Source organism: Bos grunniens, chromosome 7 (assembly GCF_055505025.1).
Source record: "Bos grunniens cultivar Pamir isolate PY7600 chromosome 7, Bosgru_T2T1.0, whole genome shotgun sequence".
Lineage (NCBI taxonomy): Eukaryota > Metazoa > Chordata > Mammalia > Artiodactyla > Bovidae > Bos > Bos grunniens.
The window spans coordinates 15,858,973-15,876,107 of record NC_141171.1 but is presented as its reverse complement, the minus strand read 5'-3'; the positions used below and the strand labels follow the sequence as shown (position 1 = coordinate 15,876,107).

At 55.9% G+C, this 17,135-nt stretch overlaps 2 protein-coding genes across 16 annotated transcripts; both read right to left on the bottom strand.

Annotated features, from left to right (window-relative positions):
• Positions 1-857: 857 nt before the first annotated feature.
• Positions 858-9,067, bottom strand: PLPPR2 (phospholipid phosphatase related 2). 7 transcript variants are annotated; one of them, XM_086409422.1, is made up of 10 exons: positions 8,917-9,067; positions 7,515-7,635; positions 6,529-6,608; positions 5,747-5,935; positions 5,485-5,620; positions 4,586-4,857; positions 3,503-3,679; positions 2,661-2,783; positions 2,291-2,342; positions 861-2,158 (listed from the first exon to the last, which is right to left on the bottom strand). In XM_086409422.1, exons 2-10 carry the CDS (start codon positions 7,555-7,557, stop codon positions 1,815-1,817), a joined length of 1,416 nt encoding a protein of 471 aa, XP_086265548.1. In that variant the 5' UTR covers positions 7,558-7,635; positions 8,917-9,067; the 3' UTR covers positions 861-1,814. The 7 variants fall into 7 exon arrangements, with proteins under 7 accessions (XP_086265542.1, XP_086265546.1, XP_086265543.1 ...); XM_086409416.1 differs by lacking the exon at positions 8,917-9,067 and having other exon boundaries at positions 858-2,158; positions 7,462-7,633; XM_086409420.1 differs by lacking the exon at positions 8,917-9,067 and having other exon boundaries at positions 858-2,158; positions 2,677-2,783; positions 7,462-7,633.
• Positions 9,068-9,557: 490 nt separating this feature from the next.
• On the bottom strand, positions 9,558-16,945 carry CCDC159 (coiled-coil domain containing 159). Of its 9 annotated transcripts, none has more exons than XR_015166704.1 (14): positions 16,883-16,945; positions 14,906-15,150; positions 14,590-14,816; positions 13,822-13,968; positions 13,608-13,641; positions 13,192-13,280; positions 13,019-13,119; positions 12,630-12,825; positions 11,954-12,021; positions 11,793-11,869; positions 11,339-11,460; positions 11,031-11,113; positions 9,798-9,914; positions 9,558-9,625 (listed from the first exon to the last, which is right to left on the bottom strand). XR_015166704.1 is itself a non-coding variant. In XM_086409409.1 (14 exons), the coding sequence occupies exons 1-14, from the start codon at positions 16,878-16,880 to the stop codon at positions 9,621-9,623; spliced, it is 1,497 nt and encodes a 498-aa protein (XP_086265535.1). In that variant the 5' UTR covers positions 16,881-16,945; the 3' UTR covers positions 9,558-9,620. The 9 variants fall into 9 exon arrangements, 7 of the variants coding, with proteins under 7 accessions (XP_086265535.1, XP_086265534.1, XP_086265538.1 ...); XR_015166705.1 differs by having other exon boundaries at positions 13,019-13,075; XM_086409409.1 differs by having other exon boundaries at positions 13,019-13,100; positions 16,876-16,945.
• Positions 16,946-17,135: the final 190 nt, after the last annotated feature.

Sequence of the window (17,135 nt, the reverse complement as noted above, 5' to 3'; positions counted from 1 at the left end):
TGAAATTGGGAATTGTAGTTTTGTGGCTAACTTATTGACCTCGTTTACTGTTTCTCTGGTGTTAGAATGTGAGCTCCATGAAGGCAGGATTTTGTGTCTATTCTGCTTAGTACTGCAGCCCCTTTGCCTAAGAAGACAGCACCTGCCACGCATGGGGGTGGGGTGGGGTGTGCTCCACAATGTTTTTTGACTGAATAAATGGATGGATCAATGAATAAATGTGTAAGGAAAGAAGACTTCCCTTCCCTGGTTTTTGAATGGCTCCATGCCCTGAATGGCCTGAAGTCTCTTGAAGCCACAGCATGTTTGTGTGGGGGGGCTGTATGTGGCTCCCTGTCCTTCTACCTTCCCCAGTCTCTGCTGGGCCCTCAGGGGTTGGTTCTCAGCACAACCTCATAATCAAAACCCCTGGTCAGATCCATGTAGTCGGGGACTCAGCGTGGAGGTTCCTGCTGCCCTCAGCATCCCCTTCTATTAGGACCTCTACAGTCCCCTCACCGTATTCCCTGTACCCTCAGCACCCTGGCCATGGTCAAAAACAGGCCAGCCACCTGAGGAAGACAGTCACATGAGGCCCCTCACAGTATGTTTGTGTGCCTTACATGTGGCTTGCAGGGCTGTTTGCATTTGACAGATGAAGAATCAAGGGCACAGAGAGGTTAATTAACTTTCCTGAGGTGACACAACCAGGAAATGCTGAGCCTGGATTAAAGCCAAGTCATGGATCCTACAGCCCCATGCTGCCTCCCCGCTATCTCCCTGTGACTATACACTCACACCAAGCCTCACTGACACCCACACCCAACATCAAAGTCCTTCACCCCTGCCACCTGGAGGAGGAAGGCAGGCGGCCAAACTTCTGTTACAAACAGGTCTTTATTAAAGATGAGGAGGGGGTGTGAAAGGGGGGCAGTGTCTCTCCTGCCCACTGCCTTTGGCTGCCGGGGGTGGAGAGCCCTCTTTGCTCCACCCATGCCTCTATGATGGCACATCTGTATGAGGCTGAGGCATGGGGGCGGGGGGGGGGGGGGCAGTGTGAAGAACAGGGGTGGTTCTAAGGAAAAAAAAAACTCCCTTCCCACAGCCCTAATAAATAACAGAAGGGTTTGAAGTGATCTGGGCACAGGCAAGGGGGAATGCAGCACCCTGAACCCCAAAACCTCTGAAATGGGGCAAGCCCTGCACAAGTTGGGAGTTAAGAGAGACTGGGTGAGAGATTGCACATGGGGGAGGGGCTGAGAGAGGAAGGGGTACCCAAAGGACCCTGCCATGGGGGAGCCTGCCCCCCACCCTCCAGCTGGACTCTGATTCTGAGGAGAGAGCATTCTCTCCTTTGCACATGCTTAGACATGGGCGGTCCCCCATTGACTGGAATCATACCCACCCACCTTGAGATTCTGAGAACCAAGGACTCCTATTTGTTGTTCAGAGGCTGAACACTGACTTAGAATTGCCCTCTTGCCTGAGGTGTCTAAGAAACGATGGGGATTCTCATATTGGCTGGAGTAAACTCCTTTTGGCTAGAATTCTGAGAACTGGGAAGCTCCCATTGGCTGGGCAATGGCCAATGGGATCAGGCTTTGGCCCTTAAAAGGGCAATCCTAGGAGGCAAGGACCCACCTCCCAATTATGCCCACTTGGATGTCCCAGAGGGCAAGAGACACGGGGTCCCCTCGATGTCCTTCCAGCCATCCTCTGATGTATGGGCCTGGCTGGCCTGGGGACAAGGGCTTTGGCACTCACACAACACACGCACACACACGCGTGGCAGGGAAGAAATGGGGACTGGGCAGATTCTGGGTGGGTGTCAGGCCTCACAGCAGGTGGTCACGGCTGGCAAACAGGTAAGGGCTGAAATTGTCCCGGTGGAAGGGGGAGGGATAGAGTCCGCTAAGGGTGTATAGGTCCCGCAGCAGGGGTGTGGGCAGCAGCAGCTTCCGGCCACGGCCACCACCCCCGCCCGGCCCCCCAGGCCCAGGTGAAGAGGGTGAGGGGCCCTGGCTGGGGGCTGGTGCCGGCAGGGGCAGAGGGAGAGGAAGGGGCGTCGGCTCAGACCTCAATCGAGGGCGGGGCACACGGGGCGATGAACACATGGCTGGAGCCCTGGAGGACACGCAGTTGGGGATCAGGTGGCCACGGCGGGCGCAGTTCTGCGGCTCTAGGGATCAGGAATCAGAAGTCAAGGGATTAGAAAGCTTGGGAGAGGCCACAAGAGCACAGTGACACCTCTGTGGCAGTGACAGCCATCTGGAAGTCCCCCTATTTATCCTCCCATCTCCTTGATACTCACTGGATGGGGTGAGCCGTGCCGGTGTCGAATGCGACCTGCAGCCCTCGGGTTCCTGAGACAAAGAGGCGGAGGGGAGGGGCTAGTGGCCCCCTGGGCACCCTGGCCACAGCCACAAGGGGCTCAAAGTGCATAGAGCCCAGTGGAACAGGTAACGAGTTTTCAGGATTAATCATGTCTCCTTGAGAGGGAGGGGGGACACACCCTTCCATTCTGTGGGACAGCCCCCCCGGGACCCAGGTCCACAGAGACAAGTGATTCCTCTACCCCCCATGGCCCTGAGACCCCCCACCGCCTGCCGACTTCCTCCCTCCTTGGTCCCCCCTCCACCCACCACCCTCTCCAGCCGGGAGCAGCCCCCGGCCCCCCTTACCTGGGCCACACTTAACTTTTCGAGGGGGCTGTCCATGGTGGGGGCTTGGCTCAGGTCCTCCCAAGGGGAGAGCCTTCGGCCAGAGGGTGGCCGGCTCTGGAAGTTGTGCACGACACAGGTGACCTATCAACAGAGGGAAAGGGGCTGTTGAGGCCTGAGGCCGATAAGGTAGATTACTATTCCCATTTGTCAGATAAGGAAACTGAGGCTTAGGTTTTCAAGAACAGCTAACACTTTTATGGTGCCTATAATGTGCCAAATACTGTTGTTTCCACTTTACTAAGAAATAGGTACCCTTATTACTTATTCCACACGGGGAGGCAAATGATGCTGAGTTGTGTAACAACAGGATCTAATCCTGTCCTTATTTAAACCTTTGGTATTTTGGACAACATGGGTTTTTCCATTAATCCTGATTTGGAAGAATATTTCATTAGAATATTATTTATCTTGGGACTTCCTTGGTGGCCCAGTAGTTAAGATTCTGTGTTTCCACTGCAGGGAACACAGGCTCAATCCCTGGTCAGGGAACCTGCATGCCATGTGCCTCCAAAAAAATTATTTTTAATAAATAAAATAAATTTGTCATGATTAATATTATTATATATTATTATTTATAATATTTCCCTGATCTTGAGTGTTCTGGTATCCCCCTTAGTTGGTGTACTCAAGTAAGTGCCTCACTTGCCTTACCCGGGTCCCAAACCTGTTATCCGATTTCACAGATGAGAATGTCCCAGCTAGGTAAGGCTAAGGGACTTGCCCAAGGTCACACAGAGTCCACACCCTTCATCATCATGCAGTCCTGCCTCGGGTCAGGGATGGAAGGCAAGGGGGCTCACCAGAAAGGTGGCAATCGCTGCCCCTGTCAGGAAGCCAGCCAACACGTCCGACCAGTGGTTGCGGTACTCCGCCACGCGGACCACGCCCACCAGGAAAGCAGGGCACAGCAGGGCCAGGCAGAGTGAGGGTTTGACCAGGCGAGAGCCCTTCACGCGGAACACGAGTGTCACGTACATCTGCAGGGGCCGGACAGGTTAGAGGTCACACAGCAGCAACAGTTCCCAAACTCAAGTGGACATTACATTCAGGGAAGGGGGTGAGGTCTGAACCCTGAGAAGCCACGTTGGGGCTCCAAAGAACACAGCCAGGGGGACTGGAGTTCAGGGGATGGAGTCATGGACCCCCAGTGGGACTTTGCAGGAAAGGGGGTGTAGCCTGAGCACCAAAGAGCAGTAGATAGGGTCTGGGGCCCCAGGTCTCTGGGAGACCAATCACAGATGGTGAAAGATACTTGCTGGCTGAGGGTGTAGCCACAAAGTCAGAGGGTGGAGTCAGGCCCAAGTGACAAGTGCTGTCAGGAGCTCCAAGAGGTGGAGTCCCCAAACACCTGGGGACCACTAACAGGGTTAGAAGCATAGTCCCCAATGCCAGAAAAAGGAGTCAGAGCAACAGTGGGTGCGACCAGGGAAAAGCAGGGGAGAAGAATCAGGAAGTTTCAACGAAATTGACTCAGGAGTATGGCCAGACCAATAAAAGGTGATGTCAAAGTGGGGGACAAGGGCTCCAGGGGACAGAGTTGAAAGCCCACTACCTACTCACCCAGCCAATAACCAGGACCTGTGACACGGCAGGGAGTTGGCTAGGCTTCACTGGACAGAGTCTATAGAGCTGAGCCAATAGCCTCCTTCGGATGCGGGGTTAGTGGGTCTGGAGGCGTGGCTAAACACCAAGGGGACGGCTCTTGACTCAAGATGGGGGCGTGACCAGACTCCAAGGGGTGGAGCCAGAGCCTCCGCCCTAGGGGCGGAGTCACAGTGACGTAGGGCGTGGCCTCACTCTGGGAGGGATTGGAGGCCCCAGCCCACAGGGTCTTCTGACCACTGGCCGCCCCCCAACTGCCTTGCCTCCATTTCGGGGCTCACCGCTGTGTAGGTGACGGCATAGGCGCAAAGGGCAGCGTCCTTGCAGGGGAAGGCGCGGCGCGCAGCAGCCACCAGGCTGGGACTGCCGGCGCAGGCACCCTGGTCAGTGACGAAACGGTCGGGCCCTGGCCGGTCCGGCGAGGGTGGCGGGCAGCCCAGGGCCGTGTAGTTGGGGCGGCACACGGACAGGAAATGAGGCGTGGGATTACCGGTCACCACCTGCCCCGCGTTAGCGAAGATGGTCGTGGTGAAGAGGCCAAAAGAGTAGACCCCTGGGGTAGGATGAGAGAGGGGGTTCATGCCAGGGCCCAGCAGCTGTTCTCCTGTGAGCCCCCTTAAGGCCCATCTGGGTCCCTGTCTCCTTGTTCCTGTGACTGACATGAAGGCACACCTCGGACTCCCCCTAGCACCATATTCCCTAACAGTTGGGCCATGTTCCCTTGGGATGTCATTCTAAGCCTCCTCTACCTGCCCCTGTTCTTGCTATTACTGAGCTGCTCATTTTCATCCTGGAGGATCTTCAACCCTCTCCCCCAGGGACCACCATTTCGGGTGAGCTCTGCCCTTCTACCCCAAGGCCACCAACTGCGGCTGAGACCATATTTAGAAGACTGCCAGGGATCTCACCCCACTGCTCTGAGGACATCCTGTGCTTTTTCTGCCTGAGATTCTTCTTGTGGTAATTTGGGGCCCTCCTCTTAGAGTTGCCATCATGGTTGGCTTAGGGCACACCCATATCTCTAGAGCCTCCACTAGGACTGCCCACAGCCCAAATTCCTCTTGCCCCATGAAGTCACCATCATGGACATTCTAGGGCCCTTTCCCCCATGGAATTCTTATTATGGCCGAGCCTGGCCCATCTCCCTTTTGCACGGCTGACCCCTGACCAAGTCACTCACCCAGGAAGCGGACCAGCCTCCGCAGCGGAGGGCTGAAGCGGCAGCAGGCCCCGGACACGATGGTGCTCTCCCCAATGATGGGGACGGCTGAGGGCGGTGCAGGGAAAAAGGCACGCGCCAGTTCCCCAAGCAGGATCTGTGGGCAAGACCGAGGTGTGGTCTTCTTGGCCTTCAAACCCAGTCCTCCACCTACCACCCACCGGCCCTTCTGCCTCCTGGAAGGCCCTTCCCATAGTCTGAGCCGGGTTACCACCAGTCTCACCGTGAGGGTGGGCCCAGCGGTGACCAGGGCGTAGATGAGGGCTGGGGGTGCTCTGCTGGTAGCCTCAGGCCCTGGGTAGGGCTTGGCATAGGTACTATCATAGCAGAAGAAGCCCTGGGTGTGCACAGGGAATGTGTCTGTGAACTCCAGGCGGTAGGCAAGCAGGACCACGATGCCCAGCAGTACCGACTGCCGTCCAGTCAGGGTGGGGAGAGAGATGGACAGAGAAGAGAGAGGAAAGAAAGGGTCAGGTCTGAGTCAGAGCCATGGAGACAAAGACACAGAGATGGAGAAAGAGACAAGGAGGAGAGATACAGAGAGAGATGAAGAGGAGTGGGTAGAGAGAACGGACTGGGAAGAGGGAGAGACAACAGGGCCAGGGCTCAAAAAGTGAGTGTGATGGAGGGACAGAGCAACAGAGAAAGAAAACTACTGGTAGAAATATTGGGTTGGCCAAGAAAGGTCATTTGGGTTTCTCCATAACGAATTTTTTGCACCAACCCAATAGGAGCAGCCACAACAGGTGTAACTCTTACTGTGGGCTGGGCATCATACTAAACCTTTTTCTAGAATTAATCCATTTTACTTTCATAACAGCCCTAAGAGAGAGGGAGGGATGCCAACTGTGCCCATTTGCAGATGAGGAAACTGAGGCCTGGGAAGGCATGTGAGGTGCCCAGAGTTCCACAGTAAGGATGGGCAGAGGTGGGTTGGAATCCCAGGGAGTGCCACTTCAGAAGGTGCCTCCTCCCTCTGGGCCAGGGAGGAACTGTGCTCCTCACCTCCACGAAGACAAAGCAGGGGATGATGGAAAAACTCCTCTTCAGCTGAGGTCTCCCTCCCGCCATGGTGATGGCTGGGCCTGTGGAGATGCAGAGGGAATGGCACCGCCAGGGGCGGGGCCTAGAGGGAGCCTCAGGTCATCTGTTCTTTGAGTCTTCTGGCCACACCCTGGCCCCCATCCCTGGTCCTTCCAACTACACCTGGCCCCACCCCCTAAGCCTGGTTCTTCCAACTACAGCCAAGGAGCCCCGGCCCCGCCCCCCTGAGGCTTCTGGCCACGCCTCCACATACCCAGGTCTTTGCCCCTGTCCCAGCTTATTAGAGGCACGTGCCTCCACCGATACAACCTGCTCAGCTCAGCCTCTGCTGAAGTGCCCACCGATTCTATAGTGGTCCCCCACAGCCTGCACAGGAGATTCTGACTCCATACCTTGTAGGGTCCAGTCTCCCTTAGCATGTGGGAACCCTCCCCTTGGCCTTCAGCACAGAGTTATCCTGCTTAAAGGGAACCCCTCTTCTACAAATAAGGTTCCTCACCCCCACTAGTTTTTAGGAGACCCCCATACTCTTCCCCTACGTGCTTTACAGGAAGCCCTATGCTCCCTGTTACCCACCTCCACCAGGTCCCTCCCCCCATACCACTTCCCCCAGAGCCCACAGGGGCCTCCCTCTCCTGTCCCCATGGGCTGTGCCTGACTGGTTTGGGCTGATGGCCAGGCCCTCCCTCTCTCCCAGCTGCCTCTCCCTCTCTCCTTCCTTTCCCCTCCTCCCAGCCCGTCTGCCTCTCTGTATTATGAGAGAGGGCTATCTCCCCCTCAACCCGCTCCCCCTCCCCCCCCCGCCCCGCCCCCAGTCTAACCTCAGTCAGTCCCCAGCACTGAGAGGCCTACACAGTCACACCTGCTTGACCCATTCTCCCAGCCAGACCTCACCTGTGAATGGCCCTATGGCTTCCCGCAGGCTGCTGCCACGCCCACAGACTCACAGCCGCTCCTGGCAGCCAGCAGGGCAGGGATGGTCACCCCCATTGCCCAGATGAGGAAACTGAGGCCCAGACAGGCAGGGGTAGGCACTCTGGGTCCAGTGCCCCATCCACGTCGCTTGCTCTGCAACGTTACATGTGGGGTGAGGGTCATACCAGAGATCCCAGATGCCCAAGGTGCCTACCCAGCCATGGCCCCCTCACTCTCACAGAGATACAGACACACATCGGCACCCCTCCCAGAGTACACAACTCAGCCAGAGCTTCCATCCCAACCACCTTCCCCAACACACACACACACACACACACACACACACACACACACACATATCCAATCGAACAGCATTCGTCCATCCCACCAACAAGGATGAAGGACCTGCTGGGTTCCAAGCAATGCACTGGGTGTCAGCCTTGTGATGAACAAGATGGGCTCGCTCATTCAGACAGGTGCCCAACACCCACTACACACAACTGCACACTCACACAGCACGGTGTGAACACGGCCTGTCACAGACACCCACGCAGAGCAAACAAATCCCCTGCCCCCAACACACACAGTCACTGGGACACAACAGGAGGTCCTTCACATACCTCATGGCCCTACATACAGCCCCACTCCACCCCCATCAGGGACAGAGACTCAAAGCTGCCAATACACTTAAGAGTCACATCAAAAAAAAACTCACCACACACACAGTGGGGGGGGGGGTGTCACAGAACTGGTCACAGCGTCACGCCCCCAATTACAAGGCACAGAATGATACATATTAAGTCTGGGGTCCACCTTGACAGTCACAGAAGAGCCCTGCCATCCACAACCACATCCACATGGCCACACAAGGGCACATACATGGACTGTGGCATAGACTTGCACACAGACACATAAGAAAGGCACACGATCAGTCACAGAATAATGGGCCCCCACACACCATCAGAAAAAACACACAACAGCCACACAATGACAGTCACATGCATACAACCACACAGACACCGAGACAGACACACAATCACTGAGAGAGCAGTCACAGGGCCACTCAAAGGCGGCCACAGCAACACGACCACAACACAGTCACCATCAGAGTGATACCCACGGCGACAATCACACAAAGACAGCCACGGGAGACACAGTCACACAACCACCACACGCACACCCCTGATGCCACACACACACTGACACATAACGACAACCACCCAGTCACCGGCAGCCTCACCGGGGTACTGTCCCCATCCACCCCTCCCCTAGCTGGGTCCCCAAGCCTCAGCTCGCAGCCTCCCCTCCCCCTCCCCGCGCTGGACCCACAGGGGACCCGACCCACACGAACCGAACCCTGGCCAGACAGACACAACGAGGCTCGGAAGCCGGCAAGAAGAGGTACAGGCGGCGCCCCGAGGCCCTCCCCCTCACCGGGTCGACACTACCGCCGCCTGAGCCCTGGCTCCACCTAGACGGCCCCGGCGCAGCGGGATGGACAGACAAACCGACCGCCAGCCAGCAGGCGAACGCGGAGATGGAGACGCGGTCGGCCGGCCCGGCCGCGCCGCGCAGTCTCCGCGCCGGAGGGAGGGGCGGGGCCTCCGGGACATTATTTGCATAACCCGTGAGGCGGGGCCTCGCGATGTCTCATTAGCGTTTTCGGGGCGGGGCCCCACTTGCTTTTGGGGGCGAACCATGAGGGAACGAAGACGAGGTTAAGAGGGAGGATCCTGGTGGGTGCTGAGAGGAAGAGGGTGGGATAACGAGACCCTCCCTCTCTGAGCCTCAGTTTCCCCATTTGGCAGTAGGGACAGCAGGCAGGATCGCCAGGGCAGCCCACAAAGGAAGACTGGTGGCTAGTGGGGAAGAGACTGTCTGGTCACTCAATAACTGGACATACTGACCTCTGACCTTGTCATATACTAAATCCAGTGTCACACCGCCCCCTGACTCTAGAACCACATATCCTGTTCAGCCCCTTGGTCTCCACATCTTGCCCAAGACTGGGTAGTAAATTGCAGGGGTCACTCGCAGGCCCAGGAAGAAGCAGGAGCAACAGTTCACAGGCGGAGGAAGGTCTCAGCTAGTTTATTTTCTTTCTGGAGGAGTCTTCAAGGGAGAGCAGTCCCGGCTGCTCAGGCTGCAGAGAGAGAGGGTGGGTCAGAACCTGGCTTGGTCCAGGGGACCCCAGGCGTGGTGGTCAGGGAGCAGATATCCAGGTTGGGAGTTTGGGGTGGTGCCCAGACTCTGGGACTCCAGGGCAGGCCAGAAGGGGAAGGGAAAGGTGGGTTGGGGGAGGGGGAGATCCGTACCAGGTGGGAAGGAGCTGCGGCTCTTGCTGAGCAGGAGCCGGGGAGGGCCCTGGTCCGTGTCTGAGTCCGAGTCCCAGCAGGGAAGAGGAGGGCTCAGGCATCTGTGTCCCTTATAGCCTGCAGGAGGGACATGTGCGAGTCTATCATGACACCTGAATGTGACCCTTGAGTGGTCTGTGAATATGAGCCCAGTACCCTTGATATTGGAGAAGGAAATGGCAACCCACTCTAGTGTTCTTGCCTGGAGAACCCCAGGAACGGGGGAGCCTGGTGGGCTGCCATCTATGGGGTCGCACAGAGTCGGACACGACTGAAGCGACTTAGCAGCAGCAGCACCCTTGATATAATGTGATCCTTGATCATGTCCCTTGAATGTGACCCAACACGACCCCAAACTATGATCTCAATTGATGACCCTTGAATTTTACCCCATTCGTGTGTGTGTGTGCGCTAAGTTGCTTCAGTCATGCCCAACTCTGTGCAACCCTATGGACTGTAGCCTGCCAGGCTCCTCTGCCCTTGGAATTCCCCAAGCAAGAATACTGGAGTGGGTTGCCATGCCCTCCTCCAGCGGACCTTCCCGACCCAAGCACCCAACCCATGTCTCTTATGTCTCCTACACTGGAAGGCAGGTTCTTTACCACTAATGCCAGTTGGGGAGTCCCAGATTTTATCCCATTGACCTTTAAAAAAGATTAGTGACCCTGAGTGACCCTTGGATGAAACCTCCAGGGACTCTCTAATGTCACCCCAGAACATTATTTAATGTGACCACAGAATAAGACCCAACAGAGGACTTCCCTGGTGGTCCAGTGGTTAAGAATCTGCCTGCCAATGCAGGGAACACAGGTTCCATTCCTGGCTTGGGAAGATCCCACATGCCATGGGGCAACTAAGCCCATGCACCACATCTGCTGATCCTGTGCTCTGGAGCGCCCAAGCTACATCTACTGAGCCCACGAGACCTAGAGCCCATGGTCCGCAACAAGAGAAACCACCTCAATAAGAAGCCCATGCACAGCAACAAGAGAGTAGCCCCTGCTTGCCACAGCTTGAGAAGGCCTGCACACAGCCATGAAGACCCAACATAACCAAAAATCAATAAATAAATAACTGCGGGGGGGAAGACCCAACAGATGTGACCCCCAAATATGGCTTCTGACATGACCTCCATGTGTGAAGCTGGAGAATGATCTCCCCCCCAACCCTGGAGTGCTGCTCAGCCCCCCTCACCCCTGAGGTTTGCGGCCCTGGGGCGGCCCCCTGAGGATATGGTGAGGCCATCAAAGGAGTTCTGCAGCACATGCACAGCGGACCTGTGGGGAGATGGTGATCTGTAGGCCCTCCAGGGGACTCTGGACTGCTCAGGGCTGGGGCGGGGGGGCTGTGGTGGGGGAAGGGTGGAGATGAGTCCCAGGAGGAGAGGGAGACCTGGACTCAGGTGGGTTCCAGGTTCTGGTGGTCACTGGTTGATCTGATTGGGAGGAGAGGGCAGGGCAGATGAAGGTCAGGGGTCAGAGGTTACAGTGGGAGCTCATCACCATATGTCACCCAGCTCCTTTTGGAGGTTATCCCTCCAGGAACCACTGCATCCTGGTGGCAATTCCTCAGTCTCTAGCCAGTTGGCTGTCTCGTACCCTTGCTGCTTCATCTTGGTCAGGACCTGAGGTCAGAAAGGGATGGGGAAACAATAATAATAATGGTGAAAGGTGTGATATAGCATTTATTGCATACCAGGATGCCTTTAAACAGCTTATCACTCAGTTAATGCAGCTACTCGGTCAGGCAGGGCTATGTTATTACATCCATTATACAGATGAAGAAACTGAGGCTCAAGGAGGGGAGGTGACTTGATCACAATCACATAGCAGTAAGTACCAAAACTGAGATTTGAACCCAGGCCTTCTGGCTGCAGTATGATAGTAGAGGCCACCAGAGATCCCCATACCCCAACTCACACAAGGTTCCCCTCCCACCCCACCCTGCTCTGCTCACCTTGCGGCACTTCACCTGTGTCTTCTGCATCTTCTGGATGTTCACCAGGTTCTCCGTGATCTCCTGTTCCTGTGCCTCTGTAGGGGGAGGGGACTTAAGGGGGCCGAAGCTGTAGAAGGACCTCCATCCTGCCCTCCCGGCCATAGGCTTTGGGCACTCACGGAGCTTCTGATAAATGAAGGTCACCTCCTCTCGTACCAGCTCCAGCTCCTCCCATAGGAACTTCTTGCTGAGGAGACAGGGCACCTCTGGCCTCCCATATCCTGGCCCCCTGGCTTCCCATTTGTCCACCTGCCTCCCCCAAGCCACTGCCACCTTCCCTGTTTCCATCTGTTCAACTACCATCCCCCAGAGGCTTGTCCCTCCCCCACCTGCCTACCCACCTTTCCCCTTCTACTACTATTCCCCCACCTCCTACCCCTCCCTACCCCCACCCTGTCCACCCCTTCTGACCTTCAGCCTCCTATTCCCTCAGGCCCCCATTTCCTGGCTTCCAGTTCTCCATCTTCTGGCGCCCTTGACCTCCCATACCCCAACTCTGCCCCTCTCCACCACCTCTCCCCTCCAGTTTCCCATCTCACCCCTGCCAGCTTTCTGGTCCCCTGAGCTCCCTTCCCATCCCTGTCTCCCCTTCCTCTGGCCTCCCAGTTTCCCACACAGCCCCACTGCCTCCTGCCTCCTCCACCCCCTCCTCTTGTCCCCCAAGCTTTCCATGGCCCCCCAGACTCCCTTACTTACTTCCCCCTCCCATTTCCCCCATCCCACTTGTGGCCCCTTCTCCCTGGCCTCCCTCCTCTCCTGAAGCAACCTCCATGCAACCCTTCTGGCAACACCCACCTGTCCCGGATCTCCTGGGCCAGCAACTGCAGGCAGCGGGTGGTGCGGGCCCGCTGCACCTCCTCGTTGTCATGCAGGCTCTTCTGCAGCCCCTGCAGGCCTTGAGCCAGGGCCTCATACAGCTCCTGCCGTCCCTCCACCACATCCCACTTGTGGCCTTCCTTGTCTCCCTGGTGGCTCGTGGGGCCCAGCACCTCTACAGAGATGGTGGGAACTTGCCTGAGCCCCACCCACAGCCCTGAGCCTAGCTTTGAACACAACTTCCCCTAACCTTCACCAGACCCTGGCCTAAAACCCAAACTCATCCAATTTTTCCCACCCTGGCCTGACCTGGCTGACCTTGACAGGGCCAGCCTCCAGCCTTACCTCAACCCTTGGCCAGTTCTCACCTTCCAGCTGTTGGATCTTGATTTGCTGCAGGCAGCTCTCCTTCTCCAACAGGGTCACTGAGTGGTTTAGGAACTCGAAAGCCTGGGCCGAGAGGTCAGGCCTAGGGGTGGGAGCAGGGGTGAAGTGGGAGGGGATGGAGACAATTGCTGGAGGTGGGGCTGAGGTGGCTCACCTTGGTCTGGGCCTGTAACTGACACCTGAGTGACTCCAGTTCACATCTCAGAAGCTTCTGGCAGTCGGGAATCATCGAGGTGGACTTAACTGTGAGGAGAGGTGAGGGTCAGCCAAGGCTGGGAAGGGTGCGGGGGGTGGGGGGGGCAAGGTCAGGGCAGAGGTCAGTAGAGGTTCAGGGTTGGGAGTGAGGCAGGGGACAAGGTAAGGAGCTGGGGTAGGCTGAGGCAGAGGTAGAAGAAGGAGTAGGGGTCAAGGTCAGAGACAAGGATGAAGGGCAAGGTCAGGGGCAAGGGTCAGCTGATGACAGGGATGAATGGGAAGCAATGGTGCAGGTCCACTGAGGAGGGGGCAGAAGGTGGAGGTAGGAACTGGTGGGTCTTCTACCCATAGTCTTGTTGGGTGGAAGGTTCTTACCTTTGGTTTTGGAACAGCTGGTCTCCAAGGGCTTCTAGAGAAGGGGGACATGAGGGCAGTAGAAATTTACCCCTGGGCTGCATCCTTGCTCACCCTAACCCAGGGTGTGGGGGTTAGACATGATTTGGGTCTGCTGAGTTCTGGGTGTCCTAGACCCCCGAGGGCAGGCAAAGCTGCCTCCAGGCATATGCATGCACCCCCAACCCCACCTCACCTCTGCCCCAGCCCGAACACACTCAGAAGCGCATCTGTGTGGCAGGCATGGGGGCTGCCCCTGAGAACACACAGCTTCAGAGCCCTCACTCCGGCTTGGACTCAGGTAATGGCCCTCTTCTTTAGGGGCAAACGGCATCAACAATGTCTGCAAGGAGCACCAGCAACCCCTGATGCACAACCACACACAGTCATCGAAACACAACCATAGACACACAACTTCAGACACAGAGATGCATGCTAAGTCATAAGACCCAGGGCACATGTCATGCCCATCTCAGACATACAACCACAGTCACAGACACACAGGCAGTCATACCCAGAGACAATCACAGACAGAACCTCATTAAGACACATAATGGGCTTCCCCAGTGCTCAGACGATTAAGAATCTGCCTGCAATGTAGGAGACCTGGGTTCAATCCCTGGGTCGGGAAGATCCCTTGGAGAATGCAATACTAACCCACTCCAGTATTCTTGCCTGGAGAATCCCATGGACACAGGAGCCTGGTGGGCTACAGCCCATGGGGTAACAAAGAGTCAGACAGGACTGAGCAACTAACACTTCCACAAGACACACAATGAGGCATCCATTCCATTCATTCAAGACATTTTTAGTGCAGGCCTGGCTGAGCACTGGGCGCTGTTCTGGGTGCTGAAGACATAAGGCGTGAGGGTTCTCAAGAGCTCTCTGCTCCACAGCCCCCACCCGAAGCCCTGCAACAGTAGATTGAGGTGTGGCAGGAAGGGGTTTCCCAGGTGGGGTAGACCTTAGTGCTGCTGTTATGCCTCTTCGGAAGATCCTGGCCATTACACGGCTCCTGTGAGTCTGAGCAAAGGGTGGAGGGAGACCCATGTGACTGACACCCTGAGTCTCTCCCTGGCCTCCAGGCTTCAGTTGTCACTGTGTTTTCAGGTGCAGTCGGCTGTGAGGTCTCTGGCTCTGGGTCCTTCGACCAGTGAAATGTATATTCCAAGGTCTTTTCTGAGGAAGTGCCTGGCAAGAGGGATGGGTGGTGAAGGTTTCCTGAGAGCCAGCCCACATCACACCAGCTCCCCCAGCCCCAGGCTAGTCCCTCAACGAACCACTGCACTTGTCACACTTCTTTTGAGCAGGCGAGCACGAACCACAGCACTTGTCACACTTCTTGTGAGCAGGTGAACATGAACCACAGCACTTGTCACACTTCTTGTGAGCAGGTGAACATGAACCACAGCACTTGTCACACTTCTTGTGAGCAGGTGAACACACGTTGGAGGGTGAGGGAAGTGAGCGGTAGCAAGGCACGGAGTACTCAGGGTCCAGAGGTAGGCCAGCCAGAAGAGGGTTGCTGTGAGTGGGGGGGACAGAGGGCTGCACTGAGACCAGCTCCTGGGTCCTGACAACCCCAGGCCCTTCCTGACACCCCAGAGTGGCCGCAGCCCTCAACACAGGCTTCTTAGTTATGGTAGGAGCCAAAGCTGGGTGAAAAATGATCCTAGCCCCAGGGGTTGGACTGGACAGTGAGAAGAACCCAGAAGTTCCCACAGAGGGAACTGAGGTCTGAGATAAGCCTAAAAGAAAAAAAAAAAGATCTTAACACTGGCCCTAAAGGAAGGACATCCTTGGCAGGAAACAGCATGTGCCAAAGCTTAGAGGTCTGTCTGTGCTCCCAGTGCAAGGAGTTCAGGTTCAATCTCTGGTTAGGGGGCCTGGATTTGATCCCTGGTCAGAAAACTAGATCCCACAAGCCCACAACTAAAGATCCCAAATGATGCAACTAAGATCCAGTGCAGTTAAGTAAATTTTTTTTTTTTTTTTTAAAGCTTGGAGGTCTGGAACCAGGTGCTCTGTGCTGATAAAGTCAGGGTGGCTGGAGGCAGAGGTCCAGGAGGAAGCAGCAGGAGGTTGGCAGGACAGCTCAAACAAGTCAGGGCAAGCCAAGCAGGGGAGTTGGGAACTGGCTCCCCAGTAAATGAGAGCCACAGAATGTGAGAAGGAGAGGCACAGCACATCCATTTAACAAATGTTAGCTGAACTGGGGCCCATGCCTGCACTAGGTAAGGCTGGGAACAGGAAAGGGCTCATTTCTGGGTCTCACATACATACCCCCTTGCCCTTCCAGTGTAGTGAGGGCTGTCACAGCCGGAGAAACCTGGGACAGGTCTGCCTGGAAAAACTTCCAGGTGAAGGGCATCTTGCCATGGATCACACTCAGCCAGAAAGGCCACAATATAGTGCTTTCTCTTCTTTTGTCCTTTCTGGGCCCTCTGGTATCCTTCCCCTAGCCCAGTCCTCCTGGAAGACTCCTATATACCCTTCAAAACCTTACTCAGTATCGCCTCTGTAAAATCTTCCTTAATCCCTTTTTAAGTTCATATTTTCTGAACATTTGGCTGAGTGCTGGGCACCACCATAAGCCCTCACTGGGTCTTCACACACCATCCTAAGCCCTCACTGGGTCTTCACACCCACCATAATAACTTGCAAGGGTTATTATTCTTCCTGAAATGTTCTAAGCTACCCCTTCAAAAGTTACTGCCTCAGGGAGGTCCTCACTGCCAGAGGCAGTACAGCATGATGATTAAGCAAGGAGACCCTCCAGTTGGATGGCCGGTGTTCAAATCCTAGTTTTGTCCCCTTCCCAGCTGTGTGATGTTGGGATAATTATGAAACCTCTTCAAGCCTCAGTGTCCCCAACTATAAAAATGGGATATCATACTACCTACTTTACTGAGTTGTTGTGATTAAGTAAATTAATCCATACGAGTGCCTGATACACAATAACGGGAACTCAGTCTTTGAAAATTACACTGAGGACTTAGTACTTTGGAATCATAGGAGCCCTGGGAGACTTGGGAGGGGAAAAAGCAGGGTGCATTTCTGAGTGACAATTGCAGGCAGGACACCAGGTCGATCCCCGCCCCAACTCGCCTCCAACATCACCTGCTTCTACCTCAGTCACTCCAGATAGAATTCTCGGAGGAAGGGGGCGGGGTCATTTGCCTGGGCCCCGCCCCCGGGGCCTTGAATCCTGCGCCCTCCAAGCTTCAGACCCCTTTCCACCCCCACCTACCACATACCACCTGCTCATGCTCTCCCATCAGGGACCGCGAAGCCAGTCCCCAGCTGTGACGCTGAAATTTGATCCCGTGGGGACACCATCCCATTAAAACGCGCGGAGTCCAAAGGTAGAGTCACAGAGAGGGGTGTGGCTGGCAGTTTAGCTCCGCCCCCGCCGATGCAGCCGAAGGCTTCATTGGCGCCTTTCCGCTTCCGCAGATCCTAGGATCCGCGGTATAATTGGATGAGAGTCCGGAGAGTGGGCGGGATTTC

Excerpts from the sequence above, each read along its gene's own strand:
- PLPPR2 (XM_086409422.1), bottom strand. The coding sequence starts at position 7,557 with ATGGGGGTGACCATCCCTGCCCTGCTGGCTGCCAGGAGCGGCT. Across the intron at positions 2,784-3,502 it reads CAGCGATTGCCACCTTTCTG|GTCACCTGTGTCGTGCACAA; the intron begins GTGAGCCCCCTT and ends CTCTGTTGATAG. Across the intron at positions 2,159-2,290 it reads GGCACGGCTCACCCCATCCA|AGCCGCAGAACTGCGCCCGC; the intron begins GTGAGTATCAAG and ends CCTGATCCCTAG.
- CCDC159 (XM_086409408.1), bottom strand. Across the intron at positions 12,022-12,629 it reads GCCCAGGAGATCCGGGACAG|CAAGAAGTTCCTATGGGAGG; the intron begins GTGGGTGTTGCC and ends CTGTCTCCTCAG. Across the intron at positions 9,915-11,030 it reads CAGGGCCGCAAACCTCAGGG|GCTATAAGGGACACAGATGC; the intron begins GTGAGGGGGGCT and ends TCCCTCCTGCAG.